The following is a 25,218-nucleotide window of genomic DNA, read 5'->3' as shown; positions in this document are numbered from 1 at the left end:
ACAATTAACCGTGTCATGTGCACTCTCACTCCAAATGCACAGTGTGCACCACAGGCGCGCTGGAAGTTCCTGCATGCAACACATTGCAAAGTATGAAATGCAAACTCATGCACACATTGCAAAGTATGCCATGCAAAGGAAATGTATACATTCCTGTTTAGTCCTAGACCTGAAATCAATAGCCTATAAGAATGTTACCCATCATGTATTGTGTTGTAAGAGTGGCTGAGTACTAAGAGAGTATAAACTCGTTCCTTTCCCAGCATTAGAGTGCACACACACGCACAGACTAAAACTATCCAGTCAGCACAAAAGTCACATTTTGACTAGTCTAGCCCAGGGGTTTTCAAAGTGGGTGACTGACGGGGCACCCTGGGGTGCCGTGACAGCAGTCCAGGGGTGCTGCGAGATAATTTGATAATATTTGAAATTTATTTGGACACTTGAAAAAATATTATATAGTATAATTTTAAACTTGAAGTACAAAGTTATTTTCAGTCGGTTCTAACCAAAATGGCTATAATCTCAACGTTTTCCTCGCAACATAATCACTAAAAAATCGTCACTGTCGGTCAGAAACCTTGTATCTCCAAGTTTCAAATGTGTACGTCTTTTTCCCTGCTTCATCATACAAGACCGTCGCACAAAACTAGTGAAAACAGCCGATCTACAAGCACGCGAGGCGTTGTGTGCTTGTAGATCACTAGTTTCACTAGTTTAGTACATTTTATAGATGATAAATACAAAAAGGTTTCCACCTGACAACGACAATATGCTATAAATATATGGTGCTGGGAGTGAAAATTATAATGTAGGGGTGCCTCGGATTAAAACAATATTTATGGGGTGCCCTGAGACAAAAAAGTTTGGGAACCCCTGGCCTAGCCTGCGACCTAAAATGAGTTGCTCACCCCTGCTCTAAGTTCCACAGACTAGCCCACATCAACAGAAAGGGGAGACGGTCTTTGAACGTGCAGTACCAGCGTGAGACGTACTCTTTCATTGTACGTAATTGTTGTCAGAGATGGCTGTCGTGTCAAATGTTATGCGTTTAGGGGTGTTGTATGGAAAGAGATTTTTTGTTTTAAAATGAAAATGTATTGTAGTCCACGAGTTTACCCACAATTTAGAAAGATGTGTATAGTACAGTAACAGATATGCGTTTTTTAAATTGCTGGTGTTGAAACTGGCAACATTAGTACCACCACCCCTCCAAACTAAGCCCTTGCATGTGTGCAGTATACAACACCCATTATACTGGTGGGATTTTCCAGCGTCAAATATGGGCCACATTGCTGACATTTTGTCTATAGCTCTGAATCGCTCATACCCCAACCAGCATTTTAGGCTGTATCGGAGTCATTTCCGACATTGGTATATTGGAACAACCAGGGAAAGCATCTGAGGGGAGCAACGGAGGGGAGCCCACGTGGAGGGGGGGGGGGGGGGGGGGGGGGGCAGGTCTTTGATCTTGACCCCTCTCCCAAAAATCTGTATGACGGGCCTGAGTGCAGTATATGTTTTTGGTCATTATATTGGGAGATAAACAATTACCTCAAGAACAGATATACAATCAGTGTAATATCACTTATATGCCTATATGTCATTTGGCTGACTAGTTGAAACACTTTTAAACACATTTTTTTCACCTGATAGGCACTAAAAAGCGCTGGCCCCCCTCTTACCTGGCTGAACTGGTTCAACGCCACAACCCGGTTAGAGCTTTAAGGTCAGCTGACCTCTCATTACTGACCCCCACGGCTACCGCCGACTGATAACCAGGGGCGATCGAGCTTTTGCGGTGGCCCCGCCCCCAGGCTCTGGAATGACCTTCCCCTTCACCTCAGGTCTGCCCAGTCCATCCAGGTCTTTGTCCCTGCTTAAAGGAAAACTTCGTTTTTTTACAACAAGGGTTCATATTTTAGATTGTAATTAGAGAAAAGAAAAAGTGATTGTTAAAATGTTTTCATTTGCTTCGTTCTATTGTTTTATCACGTTTACCGTGCTAAAATGAGGGGCATGGGGGCATGCGTACAAGTGGCTAAATATGTCTTTTTAAACACATTAAACCAGCAGTTTCTTTACTGCTATTTACAGTAACACTTCTAGCCCCCATAAGTCACATCCAACCCAGCAAGAGGTTGCGTTGTATCTTGGGAATGGGATTATTCTGTGTAAAATGACATAAATGCTACGCATGCCCCCAACCACTGAAATAAGAATCTCTAAAACAATAGAAATAATTTGAACTCTCATCTTTTATATTCTTTAATTACAACCTAAAATATGAACCCTTGTTGCAAAAAACTAAAGTTGTCCTTTAAGACTCACTCTTTCTATTTGGCTTTTAACCACAGCCGAGATTAACTCTTAACCTGATCACTGCTTGCTTTGCTTGATTGTATTTGGTTGTATTGCTTCTTGTTGCAATACTTTTCTTTTGACTTGTGCAGCACTTTGGTCGACGCTGTCGTTTTTTAAATGTGCTATATGAATAAAGTTAGATTTTATTTGATTCAACAGAAGGATAAGCATCACTGAGGAGGGGAAACAAGGAGAGGCAGGCAGCATGACATCTGTGTGTGTGTGTGTGTGTGTGTGTGTGTGTGTGTGTGTGTGTGTGTGTGTGTGTGTGTGTGTGTGTGTGTGTGTGTGTGTGTGTGTGTGTGTGTGTGTGTGTGTGTGTGTGTGTGTGTGTGTGTGACTGTGTGGCGTTCGCATGCGAGCGTATGCATGTGTGAGCGTATGTGTTTGTGTATGAATACAATGTTCTTTCAGCTCCAATTTCACTCTCAATCAGCTTGTTCCATGACACCAAACCCATTGATATTATGATAATAGAGTGTGTGTTTGTGTGTGCGCATGTGTGTGGTTGTGTGTGCGTTTGTGTTTGCGTGTGTACATTATACATATGCACATGCGTGTCTGCCAAGTGTACACACCATACAGTATGACATTACACACTCATTGTGTTGGGTTTACCAGTAAGTGCTGACGTTTTCATCTGTGTGTGACAGAGCAACGGTCTGTTTGTTTTAACAGCTGAACTAGTACCACCACCAGCTTCAGGTAAACCTGTCCCTCGTTGACATTGTCAACAGTCCACCGAGCATTGGTTAGTACTGGTGAGCAGTGTTGGAAGGTACTTCTACTTAACCTGAGTCAAAGGAGAATTCAGGGGGAGTGCTATTTTACCGTGTTATTCCATCCATTAAAGACCTATAGTGAAATGAACAATACGGTTTTCACACTTTTATAGCATATCCGTGGTCATCATATATTGGCATACCTAACCATAGATGCCAAAAAAAGAGAAAATAATAGATTTTTGTATATTTTTATATCAAATGTCCTTATCTTAATTACTTCCTGTAAACAATGTGCAGATTCCTGTAAACAATGTGCAGATTTGGAATATTGACACAAAACATACATTGCTGTAATAAACAAGTGAGGAAAACATTAATGCATTTCTACATTGGTGGCACTGGTGGAAAAAGTACTTTTACTTTTAAGTAAAGGCATCAATACTGACACATAGTGTCAGTATTGTCAGTCCGGAATTCGCAATGTACTTGGAAGTACAAAAGTATTGGCATCGCAACGCTTTACGCTTTATAGATCGGCTATTTTCAAATGGCCAAAATGTATACATGGCTGAAGTGGTTAATGTATGTCATAATCCAAATCTACCAAGTAACTGGTAACTAAAGTGGTCAAATAAATGTAGTCGAGTAAAAGTACAACATTTGAATCTGAGATGTAGTCGAGTAGAAGTAAAAGTATTGGACATACTCCAGCAAAGTCCAAATACCTCAAAATTGTACTTAACTACTGTACATCTACTCACTGCTACATCATGGTCTTGGGTCCAGCAGTGCTGTTGTTAAGGATGTTGGTACATTAGGGCTGTGTAGGAGCAATGATTCATGGACGATCAGCTGGATCTGATCACGCTCACACTCCCAAGTTCAAGTGTGAATGAGATTGAACCTCTGAAGTGATCCTGATTTTTTAGGTTTTCCTATTCTGCCTGCATGACCGTTCTACTTGGCTCTTGTGCCCCGAACGGAACAAAACATCAACCCCCCTGAACATAATGTGGTTGTTAGCCTGGCCTAGAGCTGCTGCCAGCCAGCACTACCATTACCTCAGCTTGCAACAGAGGGAGTGGACCACATCGAATGCCATTTTACTGGGTTTGGAGAGTGTGGAACGAAGCGAGGGGGAAGGAAAAACATATTCACAAGAGAGAGGACGGAGTACTTCGATTGTTGTGTCCTTCTCTCTGTGTTTCCTTCAGCACCCGTACGCGTCAATTTTCAACAATTCAATTTTATTAAATTGTCCAATCACAACAAGTTGGCTCAAGACACAGCTTGTCCATATGTATCTCTGTCTATAACGCCTGACACTGTGGTTCTATGGGTTTGTCGCTCTGACATCATGCTCTGACATCACTGTGATGGCAGGGCAACCACTCTTAACAGAATGGCTTTGCCACTCTGACATCATGCTCTGGCTTCACTGTCATGTCACACTAACAGAATCCCTTTTATGCCCATAAATGCAGTTTATGGGCATCAATATTAAGCCCATATCATCAATATTAAGCCCATATCTAACAGGACTTCATATGGGAATGCCCAATTGCCCATACATGGAGGCCCATATAAAATGGTATGATGTCAGATGTCATAGACATCATAGGAATTTCACATAACGAATAACTGAGTAAGCATGTTTGGACTCTCACAGCCTATCTCCATATACAGTACATGGATCTCCATATATGGGTACCAAGGGTCTCCATATATGGGTAGGGTAACTGGTCCAATATCACTGGCCAGATGGCCGGGTGAGGTTGCATGTCGCCCTGAGGCGTCTTACTGTAGTAGTAAATATAAGCTAGTAGGCCTATAGTATGGTATAACAATAGTGTTAGATAGTGTAGTGGTAGAGAATAGTCAAAGTCAAAGTCAAAGTCCCAGTAACTATGTCACATATATGTGCACTTCATTCTCCGCATTTGACCCATCCCCTTGGGGAGCGGTGAGCAGCGGCAAGGAGCTGCGCTCGGGAATCACTTGGTGAATTGACCCCCCAGTCCAACCCTTGATGCTGAGTGCCAAGCAGGGCAGCAATGGGTCCCATTTTTATAGTCTTTGGTATGACCCGGCCGGGGCTTGAACCCACGACCTTCCAGTCTCAGGGCGGACACTCTACCACTAGGCCACTGAGCTGGTATCAGAATAAGAATGTTATAAATGGTAAATGGTGCATTTATATAGCGCTTTTATCCAAAGCGGTTTACAGAGATTGTGCATTACATTCACCCATTCACGCACACATTCATACACCGGTGGCGGAGGAAACCATGCAAGGCACCAACCTACTCACCGGGAGCAATTAGGGGTTCAGAGTCTTGCCCAAGGACCCTACGACATTAACTCAGGGGGAGCCCGGATTCAAACTGGGAACCCTTCGGGAACCCTTCGTGCTCTAATAACGGTTTCTCTACCCCTGAGCTATGCCGCCCCTATAGTGGTAGAGTATGATATGCTCCATGACTCTTCAGTATTAAATGAACAGTCTGGATTTCACAGTGTTGTTTACTGTACTCGACACTTCATGAGGTTGTGCATGTTATAAAGCGAGTGATGTGAAAGAAAGAGGCAATTGAAACAAACAGGAACTAAAAGGTGGGAGAAAGGAATGAAGACAAGATGGAGGATGAGACAAGCCGGGCAGGTGGGATGAATGAAGGATCTATAATGAGGAAGACAGGGGAAAGGGGAAGTGAGGGGGGACATGCATAGATGGAGGGGAGCTAGAGCAGATGAGGCCTAGTCCATAATTCATCTTGGTCATAATGGCTCCATTGGCTCGTGCGGTGACGGAGCAGGCGAGGCAAGGCGGCAGGGAACCTGATCCCTGGAAACCTAAAGACGGCAGGCTAGCTAGAGACACAGCCCCGTCTCCAGGCTAACCACAATGCACTGCAGCACCGCCATACGATAGCAGCACGCGGCCACTTACCGGCAGGCCACGGCGACTGTGCAAGCCTGCGAATGCAGAAGCAGGGACGTGCTGGCCATTGGGAAAAGCGGGACAATTCCCGAACGGCCGGTTCATTCCCGGCCGGTCCAGGCCGGCCATTAGGAAATAATTAAAAATAAAATGTCGGCCTTCGTTCCATTTTGGGGGCTGAAGTAAATTGTCACTGTCAGGCAGAAACCTCGTATCTCCAAGTTTCAAATATATACATTTTTTCGCAAAGCAAAGCCCTGCTTCATCATACAAGGCCGTCGCACAAAAGTAGTGAAAACAGCAGATCTACAAGCACACAACTTGTGTGCTTGTAGATCGGCTGTTTTCACTAGTTTAAATCATTTTTAAAATGATAAATACAAAACAAATGGTTTTGGACATACAAGGTTTCCACCCGGCAACGACGAAATATAACTCATGTACAGTAATTGGCCCACTGGCTTGTCACTTGTCATGATCTGAAATGGCAAATCTTTGAGTAGCAGCAGCGCTATAGAGAGAGATCTCTCTCTATAGCGCGCAATGAGGGCCTCTCCAACTCTTTTTCCCGGGCTGAATCAGGGGCCCAGCATGTCCCTGTGCAGAAGTGCCTGTAAATGAACAGTATATGGCTGCATGTGTGCATGCTTTTGTTTGTACAAGACCAGAAAGTGTGACCCAACGTACACACACACACACACACACACACACACACACACACACACACACACACACACACACACACACACACACACACACAGTCCTAGCCATCCTGTTCCCAGCATAGGCAATCTAACATCACCACATCTGACTTGCAGAGCTTGGTCTGGTGTTGCTGCCAAGCTACACAACAGTAGCTCCATCCAGGGGTGTGGCAGACTCACTGCCACTAATGATGCTGCACAGTAAGTCCACCACCACACCCCTGAGGCTAACTGCTGCCACTTATGATGCTACTGCTTGTGACAACACAGTCAACCAGACTGGCATGGCTCAAAACCATAGACTATAAACATACACATATGGACCAAGTTACGCCATTGGTTTCTACAGACCCCGAAATTAATGCTATTGGCTGCAACCGCAGCGAGGGTGGGTCTTCTTTCAGTAGAACCAGTAGAAACCCTAGAAACATACCCTACTTTATCATTCCTTTTGACATTAATGGGACCATCATTTAATAAACGCATATCATGATGACTTAAAAAAAAGACTTTAAACTGGCGATTGAAAACACACACTTTTTATTAAGGGGTTACTAAGGTAATACAATCAAGTATGAAGTCCGCCCCAAAACCTAGATAGAGATAGATACCTTTTATTATCCCAAGGGGGAAAATTAGTTGCCCAGAGGCAGCACAGCAGTATAGGTTATTTACAAAGTTACAGAGAAGTATGAAAAAGATAAAAAGGAAAAACAAGAACAGAGTACAGTAAGTACAGTAAGAACGAATAATATATATACATAAAGTGTCCTAAAGCATGACTATCAATATAATACAGTGCCCAAATCAAAGTGACCATAACAGTCAATGCTAGTTAGTGCAACAAGTATCTCTACATCATGTCAAACACAAGCAGAAATACAAAAAAAAAAACTACTAACACAACCTAATAGTGCAGTGTCCAAAGGTCAGAGCGATAAAAACAACTAGCAAAAGAAAATAAAAAAAACAAGAGAGGGTGATGCAGCAAGACGCACAAGAGCACCCTCCCTGGAAGGTCCTTAGAGGTCAGAGTCAGTGCAGATATAGTTCCAATAAAGAACAAAAAAGGCTACCGTCGTCCTACGTTAGGAAGGTAGTCATTGTCAATCGACCGTTGTGTGTCTCGTTGTACAGCTTGAGAGCAGCCGGTACAAAAGACTTTCCTAGTCTCTCGCATCTCCGTCCTGGGTAGACAAAACGGTAATTTCCTCTCTTACTCCAGTAACTGAAGATCTCACTGACCCCTATTGAGATTATAATGTATTGTTAACGGTAGAAGGTATAATAGCAACACCTGCTGAGCCACAGACAGACATACAATATAGACCCACATATGATGTTTATCCTTGTGTATGTCTATATTTGGAAACTATAGCTGCTGTTAAACTAAACAAAGGTTTGTCAAATCATTTCCATTTTGCTTTGTGACCACTCAAAATGAAGGATTTCAAACTAAAAGACTGTACTCATCTCCTGGCCTCAATATATAGATCGTGCAGACACAACATATCGTCATTGTCGGGTGGAAACTTTGTATGTCCAAAACCGTTTTTGTATTTATCATTTTAAAACTGATTTAAAGTAGTGAAAATAGTGCGAGGCATTGTGTGTAGATCGGCTATTTTCACTAGTTTTGTGCGACAGTCTTGTATGATGAATTAGGGCTTTGCTTTACGAAAAAACAAACACATTTGAAACTTGGAGATATGAGGTTTCTGCCCGACAGTGACGATATGGATTGTCGTGCTCACACCTTCATTAACCTTTGGCTCAATATACGGGTATGGATCTTGTCCGCACACCTTCGTTAAGTCGTGGACAGCAAATTTTTGTTTTAGCCATATTTTAGTTTTAGTTGACTAAAAATACGATTTTAGTCGACTAAATCTACAGTTTATTTTGTTGACAAAAATGTATTTTGGCTGGCCTTGATGACTGATTTTACACTTGTGCTCTTGTGAGCTTGTAGATCTGCTCATCTCTAACACCGGAGCGCAACCAAACATAAAATGACCTGTCCCAAAAGACCCCCCCAAAAAGAAAAAAGGTAGTCGACGAACATATTTCACCATAGTTTTAGTCGACGAAATCAACACTGAATCAAATCCAGATGTTACAGTTGTGACATTTGATGGCCAATCAAATCCGGATGTTATGTTGGAAGGACGGATGGAGACAGGGAGAGAGAGATGAAGGTTTAGAGAGAGAGAAAGAAATGTGAAATGGATGTCAAATCTATAGTTCTCTGTACGGGCTCTTCGGTACGTAACTCCCCCATAAAACCTTGGCTTTTTGGATACTAGTGCTACTGAACCACCGCTATTGTTCCTGTGGTCCAGACTGCTTGGCCACAGCTGATCAGAGAAGGCCATATTCTAACGGATATGTTTTGTAACCTCCACCGCAACTCTGGCAGACCAACTCTAAATGAAGCCCCGGTGATGATTGTGAAAACTAGTGCAGAAAAGGCTTCAAACTGTCCCACCGCAAGACTCCAGACTTGAGTTGCGTGTTTATTCTTACACAATTCAGATCTAAAAGAATGAATCCATCTTTTGGATTGCCACCCGCCCCAGAAATCTACCTCTGCCACTATAGAAACCAGGAACACCCAGATACCAGACGACAACGGGCGGCAGGCCGCTGACTGTACACAAAGCCCTCAGCGTTTAGCCTCAGTCTAATCTCATTTATACGCCCCCACACCCCAAGATGCTTCCAAGCTCTAGTTTGTTAGCCTCATAGTGATTGCAGTACTGACTACACTGCAACCACAACGGGCAACTCAAGAACAAGATTGGTCATATTATCCGTCCTGTGTTGTCCAACACACACACGTTATGTACGGACCGCGAGTGCAGTTGCCACAACTGTAAAGTGACCACAAGTCTCCACAGAGGTACTGCACTAAAGAGACCAATGAGGTCTCTCTGGGACCTGAGTCCTACTCGAAACAGAGAAGTATTGTAGCGTGTCAGGCAAAGAGCCAGGCTCTGACTGGTAACGTACATGCCTTTGGATATCGGGGTCCCGGGTTCGCCTCCCGGCCAAGGCTACATTGGTGGCAGTGGTGGAATAGGTACTGTTGGGTGCTCCGTTAGTTCCTCGGTCGCTGTAGAGTAGACCTTAAAAGAATAGTTCACCCCCAAAATGACCTTTTGATTACTCACACCATGGAGACTTCAATATAGAGTTCAATAATGTTTGTATTTGTCGCATTCCTAAGACAAAAATGTGATTATAGTAAATTTACCCCTATTGATTCTGGATGGGGACCCGAATGCATGGCCCAGGTTGGGGACCCAAATGAATGGCAGTGGATGGGGAAACCGTCAGGTTCTTTTTTTCTTTCCTTAAAAAAAAAAAGTTTGTCTTATGAATGCGACAAAAAACTAAATATATTAGTGAACTCAAGTCTCCATGGCATGAGTAATCAATAGAAAAAAAGTCATTTTGGGGGTGAACTACTCCTTTAAGCCTGGTAGTCGACGGCAGTCCCCCCATGAGTCGCGCTTGGACCCCCCGGTTTCAGTCGAGCTTAGCCCCTGGCTGGCGCGTGTGGTTGCACTTCCAGGTGGAGGGGACGACTGGAGGGTCCTTCACATGAAGAAGTTTGAGCACCATGCACTGACATAGAAACATAGGTTTAAAAAAACATATATACTTTTCATGATTTTTCAAAAATAGCAGATCTACAAGCTCGCAGCTATTTTTCAATAGTTAAAGCACAAAATAATGTGTTTCCAGTCTAAATGGTTTAAACCCCCTCCCCCATGAAGAACATTCATGGGGGGCCTGCAGTGAATCCTTGTAGGCCTACCCAGGGCCCAGAATTTGATGCGACACTCCTGGCTGCATATGTCCAAAACTGTTACATTTCAGGATTCAAATTAAAAAATATCTAAAGTAGCAGTGTCTGTATGTTGAGCACACATGAGTGTTCTGGGGCTGTCACATGCACGTTTACATAAAAGGCATCAAGCTATACAAACATGACCAAGCTTTTATCTGCTGGCTGCTTACTCGACTGCAGTTATTTGAAATCTTTAGTTAAAGCTTACAACAAGTTCACAATGTGACACTCTCACTCACTCTCTCTCTCTCTCTCTCTCTCTGCCTGCCTCTGCCTGTATTTTTACAAGTTTTAATTATAATTGTGACCGGGGAAGCGGGAAAGTCAGGGTGTGTTGATGTGTGCAAACTGCGAAGAGGTTGTGGTAACCTGGGAGGAGGTGTGTGTATGTGCGTGCGTGCGTGTGCGCGCGCGTGTGTGTGTTTCATTCCGAGGTGGAGTCAAGGGTTCCCCTTCCTGTAAGTGAGCAGAACCTTGCCAGATGGTGGAATCATGGGAATCCTGACTCTGCCAGAGGAAAACAACTGTGTGTGTGTGTGCGTGTGTGTGTGTGTGTGTGTGTGTGTGTGTGTGTGTGTGTGTGTGTGCGTGTGCGCGCGCGCGCGTGTGTGTGTGTATGTGTGTGTGTGTGTGTGTGTGTGTGTGTGTGTGTGTGTGTGTGTGTGTGTGTGTGTGTGTGTGTGTGTGTGTGTGTGTGTGTGTGTGTGTGTGTGTGTGTGTGTGTGTGTGTGTGTGTGTGTGAGAGAGAGAGAGAAAGAGAGTGTGGAAGGTCAGAGTACCTGTAGTGTCACCGTGTCAGCCCCAAACCTCTCTCTTGTGGGGAAATCTCGCTATTTCTAAGTCCCATCATTTCGATTAATGGAGTCGGCAGGTTAGCTACTGTACTCACCCGCGTCACGGTTACTGAGGTTAGGGTTTGGGTTAGGTTTAGGCATAGAGGTTAACATTCACCCACGTCAGCAGGTTAGCTTCTCACCAGGTTAACATTCACCTGTGTCGAAAGAATGAACTGTCGAACAGATGCTATGTCGCAATGTCGACACGCTCCCCTCTCTCTCTCTCCCTGTGTGTGTGTGTGTGTGGGGTGTACTGTGTGATGTGGTTGCCAAAGTGAAGCAGACGGCATTAACTATTCAGGAGAGCAGGGTTTCCCTATGACAGCGCCCTTCGCTCTGCTGACTTCTGACTGACGCTCTCATCTCTAATATCCTTGGAGGGCCTTCTCGGAAACACGTGTGCGTGTGTGTGTGTGTGTGTGTGTGTGTGTGCGTGTGCGTGTGCGTGCGCGCGCGTCAGACAGATAGGACAGAATATAATGTTTCTACTTTGTCTCATTCTCCACATGTACATGTAACATGTAATGGCCAGTGCGTGTGTGTGTGTGTGTGTGTGTGTGTGCGCGCGTGTGTGTGTGTGTGTGTGTGTGTGTGTGTGTGTGTGTGTGTGTGCGCGTGTGTGCGTGCATGCGCATGTGTGTCAGTAGTCCGTGTTTCTTTCCAGTCCCTTCTTTCCAGAGACTTGTTGGTCTCAGCTGGACTCGCTGTCAGTGGTGTTTGTACCAAAGCACTCCTGTCATCTGTAGCAGAAGCTCATCAGACTGCGTGTGTATGTGGTTAAAACAGCAGGCAGGCAGTGCTGCCACGTAGTCGACTAGTCGTCCATCACCATTCATTTTACAGCTATATATTGTATTCCACTTCATCATCACCAATGGACCCTTTATCAGACAACTCCCCTTCTTTCAAACACCACGTTCAAAGATGTTCCAAAATAGCAGGAATGCGGATTGGGGCGGGTTCTTCTAAAGTAGTTCTCTGAAAATGTTTTGTGCCAGGGTCCCAGGGACCCCCCAAGGCAGTCTTCCCTATGGAAGACTGCCTCTAGACCCCCCTAGAGGCAGTCTTCCCTATGGAAGACTGCCTCTAGCAAACCTCCAGCTTGCCTCTTGGCTATAGAAGGCATGTGTGTACGTATGGGAGTATGGGACGATAAGTGATATTATCGTGATAAAAAACACTCGCGATAATCGTATCGTGGAGATTTAATTTATCGTGATATCGTCCTCCGTCATGCACTGGGTTCAATTCACCTTTTATTTGCCGAGCTGCATATCCGGTAACATTTAAACCCTCTATAATTGGTAAAACGGACCTGGAAATAATGTATTTGATCCAGTTTTTTATTTTCACTCTCTATCAAATGTCTTTGCCAAAAGAAATAGCCGATCTACAAGCTCGTTGCGACGCGTTGTGAGCTCGTAGATCTGCAATTTTTTGGCAAATGTTCCGCCCCAGGATAATGGATTTTGATTATCACGATAATATCGTAAATCGCGATCGTGATGTGAAAAGCTCATATGGTCCCATCCCCATATGGAAGTCCTTGGAATTAAAAAAAGTTCAAGAACCACTGAAAGTAATCCATGATGTCTCGTCTTCCCCTTTTTCTGTTCCAGTTCCCTGAGTGTGGCTTCTATGGGATGTATGATAAGATCCTGCTCTTCAAGCATGACACCAGCACCAACAACATCCTGCAGCTGGTCAAAGCTGCCAGCGACATCCAGGAGGGAGAGCTGGTGGAGGTGGTGCTATCTGGTAGGTCTTCAACGTTTTCAGGACAAGAACCCCTTAGTTGGGAGAGAGATGAAGCAGGGACCCCCACAACCTGTTCATAGATTCCATATTTAACCACTTGAACCGTCAATACTTAATAATCTTGACCTTTCACTCTGTACTTATTCTGCTCTTTTTCCCCCTCTACACAAAACCTCTGTGCCAAAAATAGCAGATCTACAAGCTCACAACGCCTCGCAGCAGAGCTTGTAGATCTGCTATTTTTGGCTAAAGTTCTCAGAATATGGACGTTAGGGTTCAAGTGGTTAATAAAAATAATAAATAGGAGGAAAAAAAAACATTCCATCACTCAAAGATTTGGAGGACCCCCTGTAGTAAATCTGGGGACTTCCCGAACCCCTGTTGAAGACCCATGTGGTAGGTCTCTCCGAGAGAGTGTTTTCTACTGGTGATTCAGTCCGAGTGTATCAAAGGGTGCGCTCGTTTTATTGTCCACGACATTGCAAGCGGTGCGAAGGCCAGCGGCGCTCGGGGGCGAAGAGCGGGCCAGGGCCGCGCGGCCGGCGGAGCGCCGCGCGAGTTACGAAGCCGTGGTGAATGCAATCGTTACGGCCTGGGCAAGCCCACGATAAACGCCTGTGCAGTCCACCCGGTGCGCATTTCCGAACGCACCCTTTGATACACTCGGACTGAAACACCAGAGGAAAACACCATCCCAGGTCTCTCCTCTCCTCTCCTCTCCTCTCCTCTCCTCTCCTCTCCTCTCCTCTCCTCTCCTCTCTCCTCTCCTCTCCTCTCCTGGTGCTGTTATCTGGAAGGTCTCCCCTCTCCTCTGTTTCACCCTTTTGACAAAATGTCTGTGTACGTTTATGAAGCGGTGAAAGCCTCTTCCAAGGAGTGGCTTTGTGTGTCCCGTACATGTCCATATATGGTCATTCCAATCCAGAATGAACAGGCTTTGTCTGTCCCGTACATGTCCCGTGCATGCAGACTTGAGGATTGGTCAAGCTTCACATGACAATTTGGCCCTCCAGGAAAAATCATTCAGAATTCAGAATTCATAGATATATAGAACTAAAGCACATAGAAAGTATAGATCTAGAACACAGAATGTATAGATCTAGAACACAGATTTCATAGCTCTAGAAAACATAGAATAGAAATTCACCGCTTCACTTAGAACCGAGTTTTTTTTTTTTTTTTTACAGTCTATGGGTTTGCTGCTCTGACATCACGCCGACTCTCAAGCTCTGACATCACGCTCTGACATCACTGTGATGTCAGGGGAACCAAATCCCTTTTATGCCCAGGAGATCCCTGATGTCATCAATATTAAGCCCATATCTGTGAATATCTATGGGTACCAGGGGTCTCCATATATGGGTAACTGGTCGGATATACAGGTCGCTTTTCGCCCATAGGCGTCTAACTGGTGATATTTAGTCGACTAAAACGAAAACATTTCAGATGACTAAAATATGACCAAAACTAAATGAAATGTCATTCAAAAGACTAAACTAAATCAAAACACTATATCTGTCTGTCTTACAGCGGCGGCCACGTTTGAAGACTTCCAGATCCGCCCGCATGCACTGAACGTGCACTCGTACCGAGCACCGGCCTTCTGCGACCACTGTGGAGAGATGCTGTTTGGACTGGTCAGACAGGGACTCAAATGTGACGGTGAGGAGAACCTGGTGTGAATGAATGAAGAGAGATTGTTGCTCATATCTGTTGACCACAGACCTCTGATCTTGCTTGAATACTTTCTATCCATTGATTGATTGATTGATTGATTGCATATTTTATTAGACAGAAATATAAAACAGCATGAGTAACAGTCAAAACACTTATAGCTATATTTTTTTCCATGCCTTACCCCTTATCCCTAAACTGTTTTGTAATTTTTTACTATTTTGAAAATATAGCCTATATATTTTTGAATATATTTCAAATAGCTGATCTACAAGCTCACAACGTGTCGATGTAGATCAGCTATTTGAAGTATTCTATTTTTTTATTTTTTTTTCAAAATGGTAAAAAAAAGCAAATACGTTTAGGGATGAAAATATAGCTGTTGGTCTAAAAACAAAACAGTCCCTGTAGTCTTGTTTCCATTTGGGTCCTTATTTAATTTTAAACGCCATCTTTTGCCTTTATATAAACCACTCTAAATTGCCTTTGTGTCTGAAATGTGCTATACCCATAAAACTTTGCTGACTGCGTTCATTTATTCATTATTCTTAAACTCTTTCCTCCTCTGGTTCTCTGCCTCCTTGCCTTGGCCTTGCTGCCCTCCCCTCTGTCTCCCCCTGCAGGTTGTGGACTGAACTACCACAAGCGCTGTGCTTTCAGCATCCCCAACAACTGCAGCGGAGCTCGCAAGCGCCGCCTGTCCACCACCTCCCTGACCAGCAGCCAGTCCCTGCGCCTCTCCACCACCGAGTCTCTGAGCAGCGTGGGGACCACCTCCACCTGTGCAGAGGACACTGGCCTGGTCCGCTCACACACACAGATGGTATACTATATTGCGTTATAAGCTTCAGGCCAGTGTTATTTGTCAGCTATTAAGTGTCCCACACAGGCCTGGAATTTCATCATTTTAGGGGCAATGCCACTTAATTGGCCTTTGGTGATGTCCATTTTTTCAGGGCACAATGATGGCCAGGGCAGGAAGGCCAACATATTTTAGTCCATTGAAATATATCTATTCTTTTAATTTAAGGGTTAAGGATGATTTTAAATATAATATGTAGACTATTTGCAGTGAAATAAATAAATGATGGGAGGCTATTTAATAATAATAATAATAATAATACATTTTATTTGTAATGCACATTTGTCAACAAACCTCAAAGTGCTACAGTACAGATAAATAAAAACATACGATAAGGCATTTGCAAAGAGCAGTCAAAACAAGTTAAAAAGGGCAGGGTTTTGAAAGCTAACCAAAAGCTTTGTTAAAAAGGAAAGTCTTTAGTCCTCTTTTAAAAACATCAACAGACTGTGGAGCTCTTAGGTGGTCTGGGAGCGAGTTCCACAGCAGGGGGGCGGCTGCATAGAATGCTCTATCTCCCATAGTGCGGAGCTTGGTGTGCTGTTCTTTTAGTCTGTTTGTGTTGCCAGAGCGGAGGCTGCGGGTTGAGGGCTGTGGTTCGAGCAGTTCCTTGAGGTAGGGGGGGGCATTTCCGTAGATGCATTGGTGGGTTAGCAGGGTGATTTTATATTCAGTCCGGGAGGCGATGGGAAGCCAGTGCAGGGAGTGGAGGATGGGAGAGATGTGCTCATATTTGCGCACTCTCATCAGGACCCTAGCAGCGCTGTTCTGGATGTATTGGAGCTTTTGAAGGCTCTTGCTAGGGATCCCGATGACAAGTGCATTGCAGTAATCCAGCCTGGAGGAGACAAAGGCATGGATTAATTTACAATCTGATCCATGCACCAATCAAAGTCACTGGATTGTTTTAAAGAATTCAAAATCCTCTTCTCTCCTATCAGCCGCGGACCCCCAGTGAAGCCCGTCGCTTTTACACGGGGCGGCCGGTCCACCTGGACAAGATCCTGATGACCAAGGTGAAGGTGCCCCACACCTTCGCTGTGCACTCCTACACACGGCCAACCGTCTGCCAGTACTGCAAGAGACTCCTGCGAGGACTCTTCAGACAGGGCCTGCAGTGCAAAGGTGGGGATATTCACGATATTCAGTGAGTGAGTGAGTGAATGAGTGAGTGAGTGAGTGAGTGAGTGAGTGAGTGAGTGAGTGAGTGAGTGAGTGAGTGAGTGAAGAGAGAGGAGAGAAAGAACAAACTTGATCAACAATATTGGAAGGAGTAAAAAAAATTCTTACTACATGTAACCACGTAAACCCTATACTTCGTTGACTACGGTCCCACTGTAGTTCTACCTCTATGCCATGCATTGTGAGCTTGTAGATTTCTATTTCTATTCTATTTTCACCGAACGGCGAACGTTCTCCTGTTTCCACTGAATGTTTTCCAGTCGTGACATGCCCAGAGTAGGGACGCTAGTGTTCATGTAGCTAAGCCCTATTTCATACTTTCAGAAACATTCAAAAATAGGGAAAATGTACGATCTACATACAAGCTCATAAATGGTTGACAGTGGTTAAAGGGGAGGAAAGTGACATATTTATGCTCTAGTTTGCTGAGCATGACTGCTTTTTTCACCCAAGCTTTGCTTCACAGTCATACCCGTTACACACTTTTCACACCCAGTACAACCACAGCACAACCACAGACTAATACTGTTGACCACAGAGCAGCTGCACTGGAGAAGTTAATGTCTGCGATATGCTCAAAAACACATGACTATTTATGTGGCATTGTAAGCGCGAATAATACGTCCGATAGACTAAAATAAATAAATGACACGTGTTTCGCTTTCTTCATATTAAATATTGTCCGTTATGAAAATGTGGACAATAACAATAAACTTTTTTTTGTAAATTCTTTGAAATTATCTGGCATTACCATAATATGTGAGTGACTTGAGAGACACATGCGAGCTGCGTGGCGCCAATGTGAATATCAGACCTCATGTGGCCAGCCTTTGGGTAATAGTGAACTGTGTACAACAGTTAGCTACACATTGCGATAAAGAAGGTATATTTATGGCTTTATTAGTGGTGGAAAAAGTACTCTTACTTTTTTTTACTTAAGTAAAAGTATCAGTACTGCAACGTAGAAATACTCTGTTACAAGTAGAAGTCCGGTAATCAAAATTGACTGAAAGTACAAAGTATTGGCATCTAAATATAATTAAGGTACAAAGAGTAACATTACTCATTGTGCAGTATGTCCCGTTACACAAGTTCAAATTGTATAAAAACTTTTCGAAATAGCAGATCTACAAGCTCACATGCGTCGCATCTCCATGCATTGCCGTAGATCGGCTATTTTCAAATGGCCTGTATATAGGGCTGAAGTGGTTAATGTATGTTTTGTAATAATAATCAAAATCTTCAAAGTAAATAGTAACTACATTTTTCAAATAAATGTTATGGTGTCAGTAAAAGTACAAAGTACAATCTATGATAAGGTTGTGGGGGTCCCTGCTTCATCTCTCTCTCAACTAAGTGGTCCTTGGCCTGAAAACATTGGCCTGAAAACATTGAAGACCCCTGAAATACAGAAATACTAATGTCTGATCTACTTTGTATAGGCTGCCCTACATATAGTTTATTCAAACATACAGTACAGTGTGTGTTGCAATATGCACAAAGCTTGACCCACATGCCAGCATTCTGTATGTAATCCTATAACCACACTCAATCAGCTGTGTAATCCAGTGGTTCTCAAAGTGCGTTTCCGGGGACCCCCAGGGGTCCTTGGGGGGGGTTCCAGGGGTATCCATAGGTATCTATCTATCTATCTATCTATCTACAACGCAACTGGTAGGACCATGACTTTCCAGTAACTATTGAATCCAATCCAGTTCTAAAAACTGCAGACACAATTGACCACTTTCAAACTGGTGTTCCTATTTTGGCCATGACACGTTATCTACAAACCCTTGTGAGCTTGTAGATCAGCTAATTTTGCTACTTTTGGCTTTCTCTAAAGGATTATTTTACTTGTTTGTGTGCCAGCTGACGCGCACTGAAAATAGCTGATCTACAAGCGCACAAAGCGCACAAAGCGATGCGCTGCGACATGTTGCGAGCTTGATCGGCAACCAATACATAAATCAGAAATGGGAGTTAAGAATGTGGGAGCATTGATTGATTGATTGAATTCGTCATTAACAGTTTGCAAAAGGTACAGTTATACAATAACGTTAAAAGCATAACACAAAAGGCCCTGAGGGATTGTTTGCATTGTGGTCCTGTGTTTTCAATTCATCAAGAAATTGCACATATTAAATCCAGTGATTAAGGCATTCACACAAACTTTTTTTTTTTTGTACATCAATTATCCTTCACAGACTGCAAGTTCAACTGCCATAAGCGCTGTGCGTACAAAGTTCCCAACGACTGCCTAGGAGAGACCATTGGAGGTAGGAGAGACACCTGCCTTACTTTTAGCACGTGCATGACTGTTAACCCAGCATGGTTGTGATGATGAAGTCATCTTTTCATTAACGTTTGTCATTTTGATATAACCCCCCAACATGTAACAACCCTGCATCTCACCGGCACTCACCTTTCTATCTTCTCAGAGAACAGAAGTAACAACGGTAAGTAGTTGTTTGTTAGTATTGCACCTTCTCCTCCCCCACTGGGCTTTTAACTTTAGTAACAGTAATACAGTTGCTAGTGTTAGTAGTAGTATAGACCTTTTTCCCAGAGCGCTGCCGTGTAGCTGCGGTGTCGGCATACGGCCACACACACACACATAGGTGCCACTTGACACCGCAGTTATGGTTGCCGCTCTGAGAAATCGGTCTATAACCACCCCATCTGTGTGGTTTCCATTGTTTGCGAGTGATTCGGTCTTTTGTGCGAATGAATTTGGTCACTTCCTCAAATCGTAACAATTATAAAAAAAATATATACAATGCGTGGAAAGCCCGGTGACTCCAGGTTCAGTCGGTCAGTGGCAAAAAGAAGTACTGAACGGCGAACAAATGATTGGAACTGGGCAATTCTCGCTATTTCTGCGTTTCATTAGTTCGACTAAGGGTTAGGTTCTAGGGTTAGGTTTAGGCATAGTTTTACTGAGGTTTGGGTTAGGTTTAGGCATAGTGGTTAACATTCATCAGGTTAGCATTCACCAGCATCGGCAGGTTAGCATTTCACCAGGTTAACATTCACTCGTCGAACAAATGTTATGTCAAAATATCGACACACTCCCTTGGAACTAATCTTTTCAGTGAACGGTAACGAAATGACTGGAGTCACTGAGTAATTCCCGTCTCTGTTCCGTAGACATGCTGAGTCCCAGCGTGGACCCAGAGGTCCCCATGGACTACAGCAGTGAGTACGACTCCTCGGACAAGTCCTCCATGGACGACCCTGACGAGTCTTGCAGCATCCCTGGGTCCTTCTCCCCTGAAAACCACCAGGATGGAGCCAGCGGGGACCAGAGGTTAGACACGCACGCACACACACACGCACGCACGCACGCACGCACGCACGCACGCACGCACGCACGCGCGCACGCACGCACGCACGCACACACACACACACACACACACACACACACATACACAAAGGCACGTGGGCGCAAACGCACAAGATCTCGCACAAATCAAATGAGACATGCTCACAATTTAGGCATTTAGCAGACACTCTTAATCCAGAGCGATTTACAATAAGCAAGGACAGACAAAAATAATACATCAAATGTAATGGCAATAGTAATCTATGATTATAGCTAAACCAAGAATCTATTGTCAGACTAACAGTAGAATAACCAAAAGAGGTGGGACTTGGACTCCTCATTCATACAGTAGAAGGAAGCATGAGGTCAGTCGGTTGCTCTCCCCAGGTTGGCAGAGGGAGTGTAGCGCAATTAGTGTAGACAATTGACACTGGGTGAGAAAAATGGGTTACAAAAATCGTGGCATGAAGAATAACCAAAAAAACATCAATCTGTACAATGAAACTATACACATTATAGCATACCAGGTCAGAATTGTACACACATTCACAAATGCATGCACTCACTCACACACACACACACACACACACACACACACACACACACACACACACACACACACACACACACATAGACAAGATGTTGTATTACACTACAATATCGTCGTTTTCGGGTGGAAACCTTGTATGTCCGAAACCGTTTTGTATTTATCACTTTAGAAACGATTCAAACTAGTGAAAATTGCCGATCTACAAGCACACAACGCCTCGCACCGCGAGGCGTTGTGTGCTTGTAGATCAGCTATTTTCACTAGTTTTGTGCGACAGTCTAGTGTGATGAGGCAGGGCTTTACTTTCCAAAAAAACGTACACATTTAAAACTTGGAGATACAAGGTTTCCGCCCGACAGTGACGATATACATGTCCACTGCTCTGCTAACTGGTTGTCTGGTCCTGCCTCCCTCTCTCCACAGTGTTTACATCCCCTTAATGAGGGTGGTCCAGTCGGTGAGGCAGACCACCCGTCGCTCCAGCACTGCCATCAAGGAGGGATGGATGGTTCACTACAGCAACAAGGACGCACTGGTATAAACACACCCTGTCCCTCTCCCTGTGAGAGATGAGAAAGCCTTTCACTGTGTCTCCTCTGAGTTTACACCATGTGCAGAGGCTAAAAAGACTCTTTATCTTGGACAATTTTTTCGTTATCCTCTAGGGCTGCAACTATCCGTTATTTTCTTAGCGATTTTTCTCTTGATAACTTTTTCACTTAATTGAATAATCGAACAACAACTTGAGCTTTATTTATTTCATACCTTGTCACACTACTCATACTGTGTCGTGCAAAACGTGCAAAAATAGCACATCTACAACCTTTTTCTACGCAAAATAGGACCATTATTTTATTAAATTACCAATTATTATTTATAATCTGTTAAATTGATTAGTTTGAGTAACTGTTGCACCCCCATTAGTTTTGCAGCTTTTGTTATGCAACTCAGCAAACTTGGGCTTTGATTACTTTCCCGTAGCACTGACTGAGACACAGTGTGCTCCTGTCCCACTATCTCCATCTCCCCCACACACTACACCAGCTCATCTGTCTCCTGCATTTAACGGGTCACATACTGTTTGGCCTTGACCATTTCCTCTTGGCGTCTGATACACTTTACTCCTACCTTTCATCTTCTGTGTGAGAGTGTGTGCGTGTGGTTGAATGTTGAGTGTCTGTACAGACTGATGAAGCACCTCACAGTATATATTGGCGGGAGAAGGTTGTTCAGTGTGACCGAGAGACGCGTGGGGAATTCCAGATTAAAACCATTTCTCTCCCACATCCTCCTGTGGCCACAATGTTCTGATTCTTCCAGGCTACCACTATTTAAAAAAAACTTTGCGGTTGTGGTGTAAGCAGCCATGATACGCTGTACGTAAATATGATTTTACTGCCATTATACGTCCATTATACTACTAAAGTTGAAGTAACTGATTCATTATGATGAACCCACAATGTATATCAAAATGTTGTTGGCCTAGTTGTCCTGTGAATGGAAAGCATTCTATACCATCCATGTGACAATAGCCCTCTATTAGTATGCTAAACCTAACCATCAGACTGCATGTTAATAGGTTAGAGGTGTCGCGCATAACACATTAACACCTTTTGTTTGTTAGGACAGCGAGATAGCTGTGTGCCTGTGTCAGATTGTGTCCTGAAGGCGATTCTTCCGGTGACTGCTCTCCATTCCGACATGTTGCCATTCCGACATTGACTTCTTATTGTCGGAGTGGCAGCACTTCCATAGAGGTTAGGGTTAGGTATAGTTTTAGTGTCGGAATGGGGGGAGGTCGGAATGCCGATTCTTCCAATATACAGATATTCAATGGTCGTGGATCTAATATATCAAATAAAAACACTCCTTCGTGAGCCTTGACACCAGATTGGGGAACCCTGCATGTCTTTCGCTTTAACTCTGTGGTTCTCGGCTGTTTCATTCTCTCCAGGTCTGTCTCTCTTTACTAACCTTTTCTACCCTTTTTCTTTTCTTTTTTGTCCTGTTTTCCCTTCCGCCTTCCGCCTTCCTCCTTCCTTTGCTCTGATTGGTCCGCTCTGGACAGCGTCCTCTGCAGCATCTAAGGTGAATCCCATGTTGACCCCCTGAAACTTCTCATGCCAGTGTTGATTTTTACAGCTAAATTTGATTTAGTTTTAGTCTTTTGAATGAAATTCCATTTAGTTTTGGTCACATTTTAGTCATCTGAAAATGATTTAGTTTTAGTCTAGTTTTAGTCGACTAAATATCATAAGATTTTAGTCCAAAATATACAATTAATTTTGTAGACAAAAATGTAAATTGGTCGAAACTTGATGGTGTCGTAAATTGATGTCTGATTTTACACTTGCTCACGTGCTGAAAATAGCCAATCTACAAGCTCAGAGTGCGACGGGTTGTGAGCTTGTAGATCTGCTATTTTCAGAGCACAACACCCGAGAGCGCAACCAAACAATAAATTGACTTGTCTGTTAGTTCTACTGGCTCTCTCCTGCACTAGTACCTCCCTGACAATTTTGTTCAGTTTTTGTGTGTTGATGAAATTGTCAATATATTTAGTCTCAGTTTCAGTCATCGTAGCTTCGTTTTTATTTCGTTTTTTATTCAGTATTCGTAAGTGAAAAAAGGTAGCTGACAAATATTCAGATTTTTCATCATCAAATTTAGTTTTAATCGATTAAATCGACACAACCTCATGCTCTGTCCTCTCCCCATGCCTCCCCTCCCCTTCCTACTGCCCTCCCCTTACCTCCCCCGAACTCCTCCCTCACTCATTCCCATACCTGCCCTCCCCCCAACACCTCCTGCCCCCTCCCCCCTCCCCCCCCCCCACATTCCCACCAACAGAGAAAGAGGCACTATTGGCGTCTGGACTGTAAGTGCATCATCCTGTTCCAGAACAACACCACCAACAAGTACTACAAGGTAGGTCAACCCGTACCGTTCATGTCCACTGTGTAAAAACAACAGGTCATATTGTCACTGTCGGGCAGAACAGTGTTTCAAGGTTTACATTTGTAATTATTTTCACAAAGCAAAGTCCTGCTTCATCATACAAGGCCGTACAAGAGTAGTGAAAACAGCAGATCTACAAGCACACAACGCTGTGGTGCGAGGCGTTGTGTGCTTGTAGATCGGCTGTTTTCACTAGTTTAAATAATTTTTAAAATGATAAATACAGAACAAACGGTTTTGGACATACAAGGTTTCCACCGGACAACGACGACATGCATGCTGTAAACTCTGTACGGGGCGACACGCCACAGTACAACTGACCGTCAACCAATTGACACCTGTTTTAATACGGCGGCTGTTCGAAAATGGCTGATCTACAAGCTCACGACATGTCGTAATGCGACACCTTGTGAGCTTGTGGATCTGCTATTTTCAAAAACATTTGCGCACTTTTTCTTTGTTACTTTTAAGTATATTTCGATACCAATACTTACTTTTACTCAAGTCAAAACTTTGAATACAGGCCTTTTTTACTTGTAACAGAGACTTTTTAAACATATTCTGTCATTGCTATAGTTACTTAACCCCATTGAAACCGGGAAAGCATGTGTGTCATTTTAGATATATATTTTTGGACCCCCCCCCCCCCATTTTAAAATACAAGAGACAAGGAACGCAGTTCAGAAAACAACTGTGCCATTTTAGATTTTAGCTATTCAAAAACAGCAGACATAGAAGCTTGTGGCGCGCTTGTAAATGTACTATTTTTGAACTTCTTTGAACACATCTTCAAAGTGCTTTAAGAACGTTGAATCATTTTGAATTATATATAAGAGTTGAGAACTACTCATTTTAGATGGCATTTGTAGAATGGGCCTCAGGTCTTAATGTGGTCAAATTAAAAAGCACATTGTTTGTTTATTTTCACTTACAAGAACATTTTAAAAATATACATGAAGGAGAATGCCTAAAAACCCTCCAGGGTCTTGAGAAGTGGCATTCTCCAGGAATATTTATACGTTCATAGGATAAGATTACATCAAAGTATTTCAGACTCCACCTAAACCCATAGAACTAATGTAACACTCCCCTTAACCTCAATGAACATACATGAAGCTAGCATTTTTTAGTTTTTTTAGAAACGTTTTTTACTGATTAGGTGCGTGGTCTACCTATGTTATAGTTTTTTTCTAGATTGATATTCCTATGCATTTGTTATATTGTTGTTGATGTACTGACTTATCTTTCTTATCATATTGATGTATTACCTGCTTATTGTAAGTCGCTTTGGATTAAAAGCGTCTGCTAAATGCCTAAATTGTAAATTGTATTAGAGTACACATATCTTTTACAAATAAAACATTAATGGACATGTCATACAGATGAAAAAAAAACAGAACAAGAAAATGGCAGATAATATAACAAAGAAATCAAACCGCAAAAGAGTCAAAGACACTGAATGCCATTTCTTTTCCCTTCTTGTGGC

The 25,218-nt window shown here is 43.3% G+C and overlaps 1 protein-coding gene across 1 annotated transcript in view; it reads left to right on the top strand.

Annotated features, from left to right (window-relative positions):
* Positions 1-25,218, top strand: part of prkd2 (protein kinase D2) — a 75,411-nt gene that overhangs the window by 31,479 nt on the left and 18,714 nt on the right. Inside the window, exons 2-10 of the mRNA XM_080731274.1 lie at positions 13,046-13,184; positions 14,715-14,846; positions 15,482-15,681; positions 16,662-16,845; positions 19,107-19,178; positions 19,341-19,358; positions 20,050-20,209; positions 21,198-21,309; positions 23,625-23,702. Of these exons, the coding sequence (XP_080587400.1) occupies positions 13,046-13,184; positions 14,715-14,846; positions 15,482-15,681; positions 16,662-16,845; positions 19,107-19,178; positions 19,341-19,358; positions 20,050-20,209; positions 21,198-21,309; positions 23,625-23,702 (1,095 nt within the window). The remainder of the gene's footprint in view (positions 1-13,045; positions 13,185-14,714; positions 14,847-15,481; positions 15,682-16,661; positions 16,846-19,106; positions 19,179-19,340; positions 19,359-20,049; positions 20,210-21,197; positions 21,310-23,624; positions 23,703-25,218) is intronic.

Source organism: Nannobrachium achirus (genome assembly GCF_963921795.1).
Source record: "Nannobrachium achirus genome assembly, chromosome: 8".
In the NCBI taxonomy this organism is placed as follows: domain Eukaryota; kingdom Metazoa; phylum Chordata; class Actinopteri; order Myctophiformes; family Myctophidae; genus Nannobrachium; species Nannobrachium achirus.
Note: the sequence above shows the minus strand (reverse complement) of the source record. Positions and strands in the feature narration are given on the sequence as shown.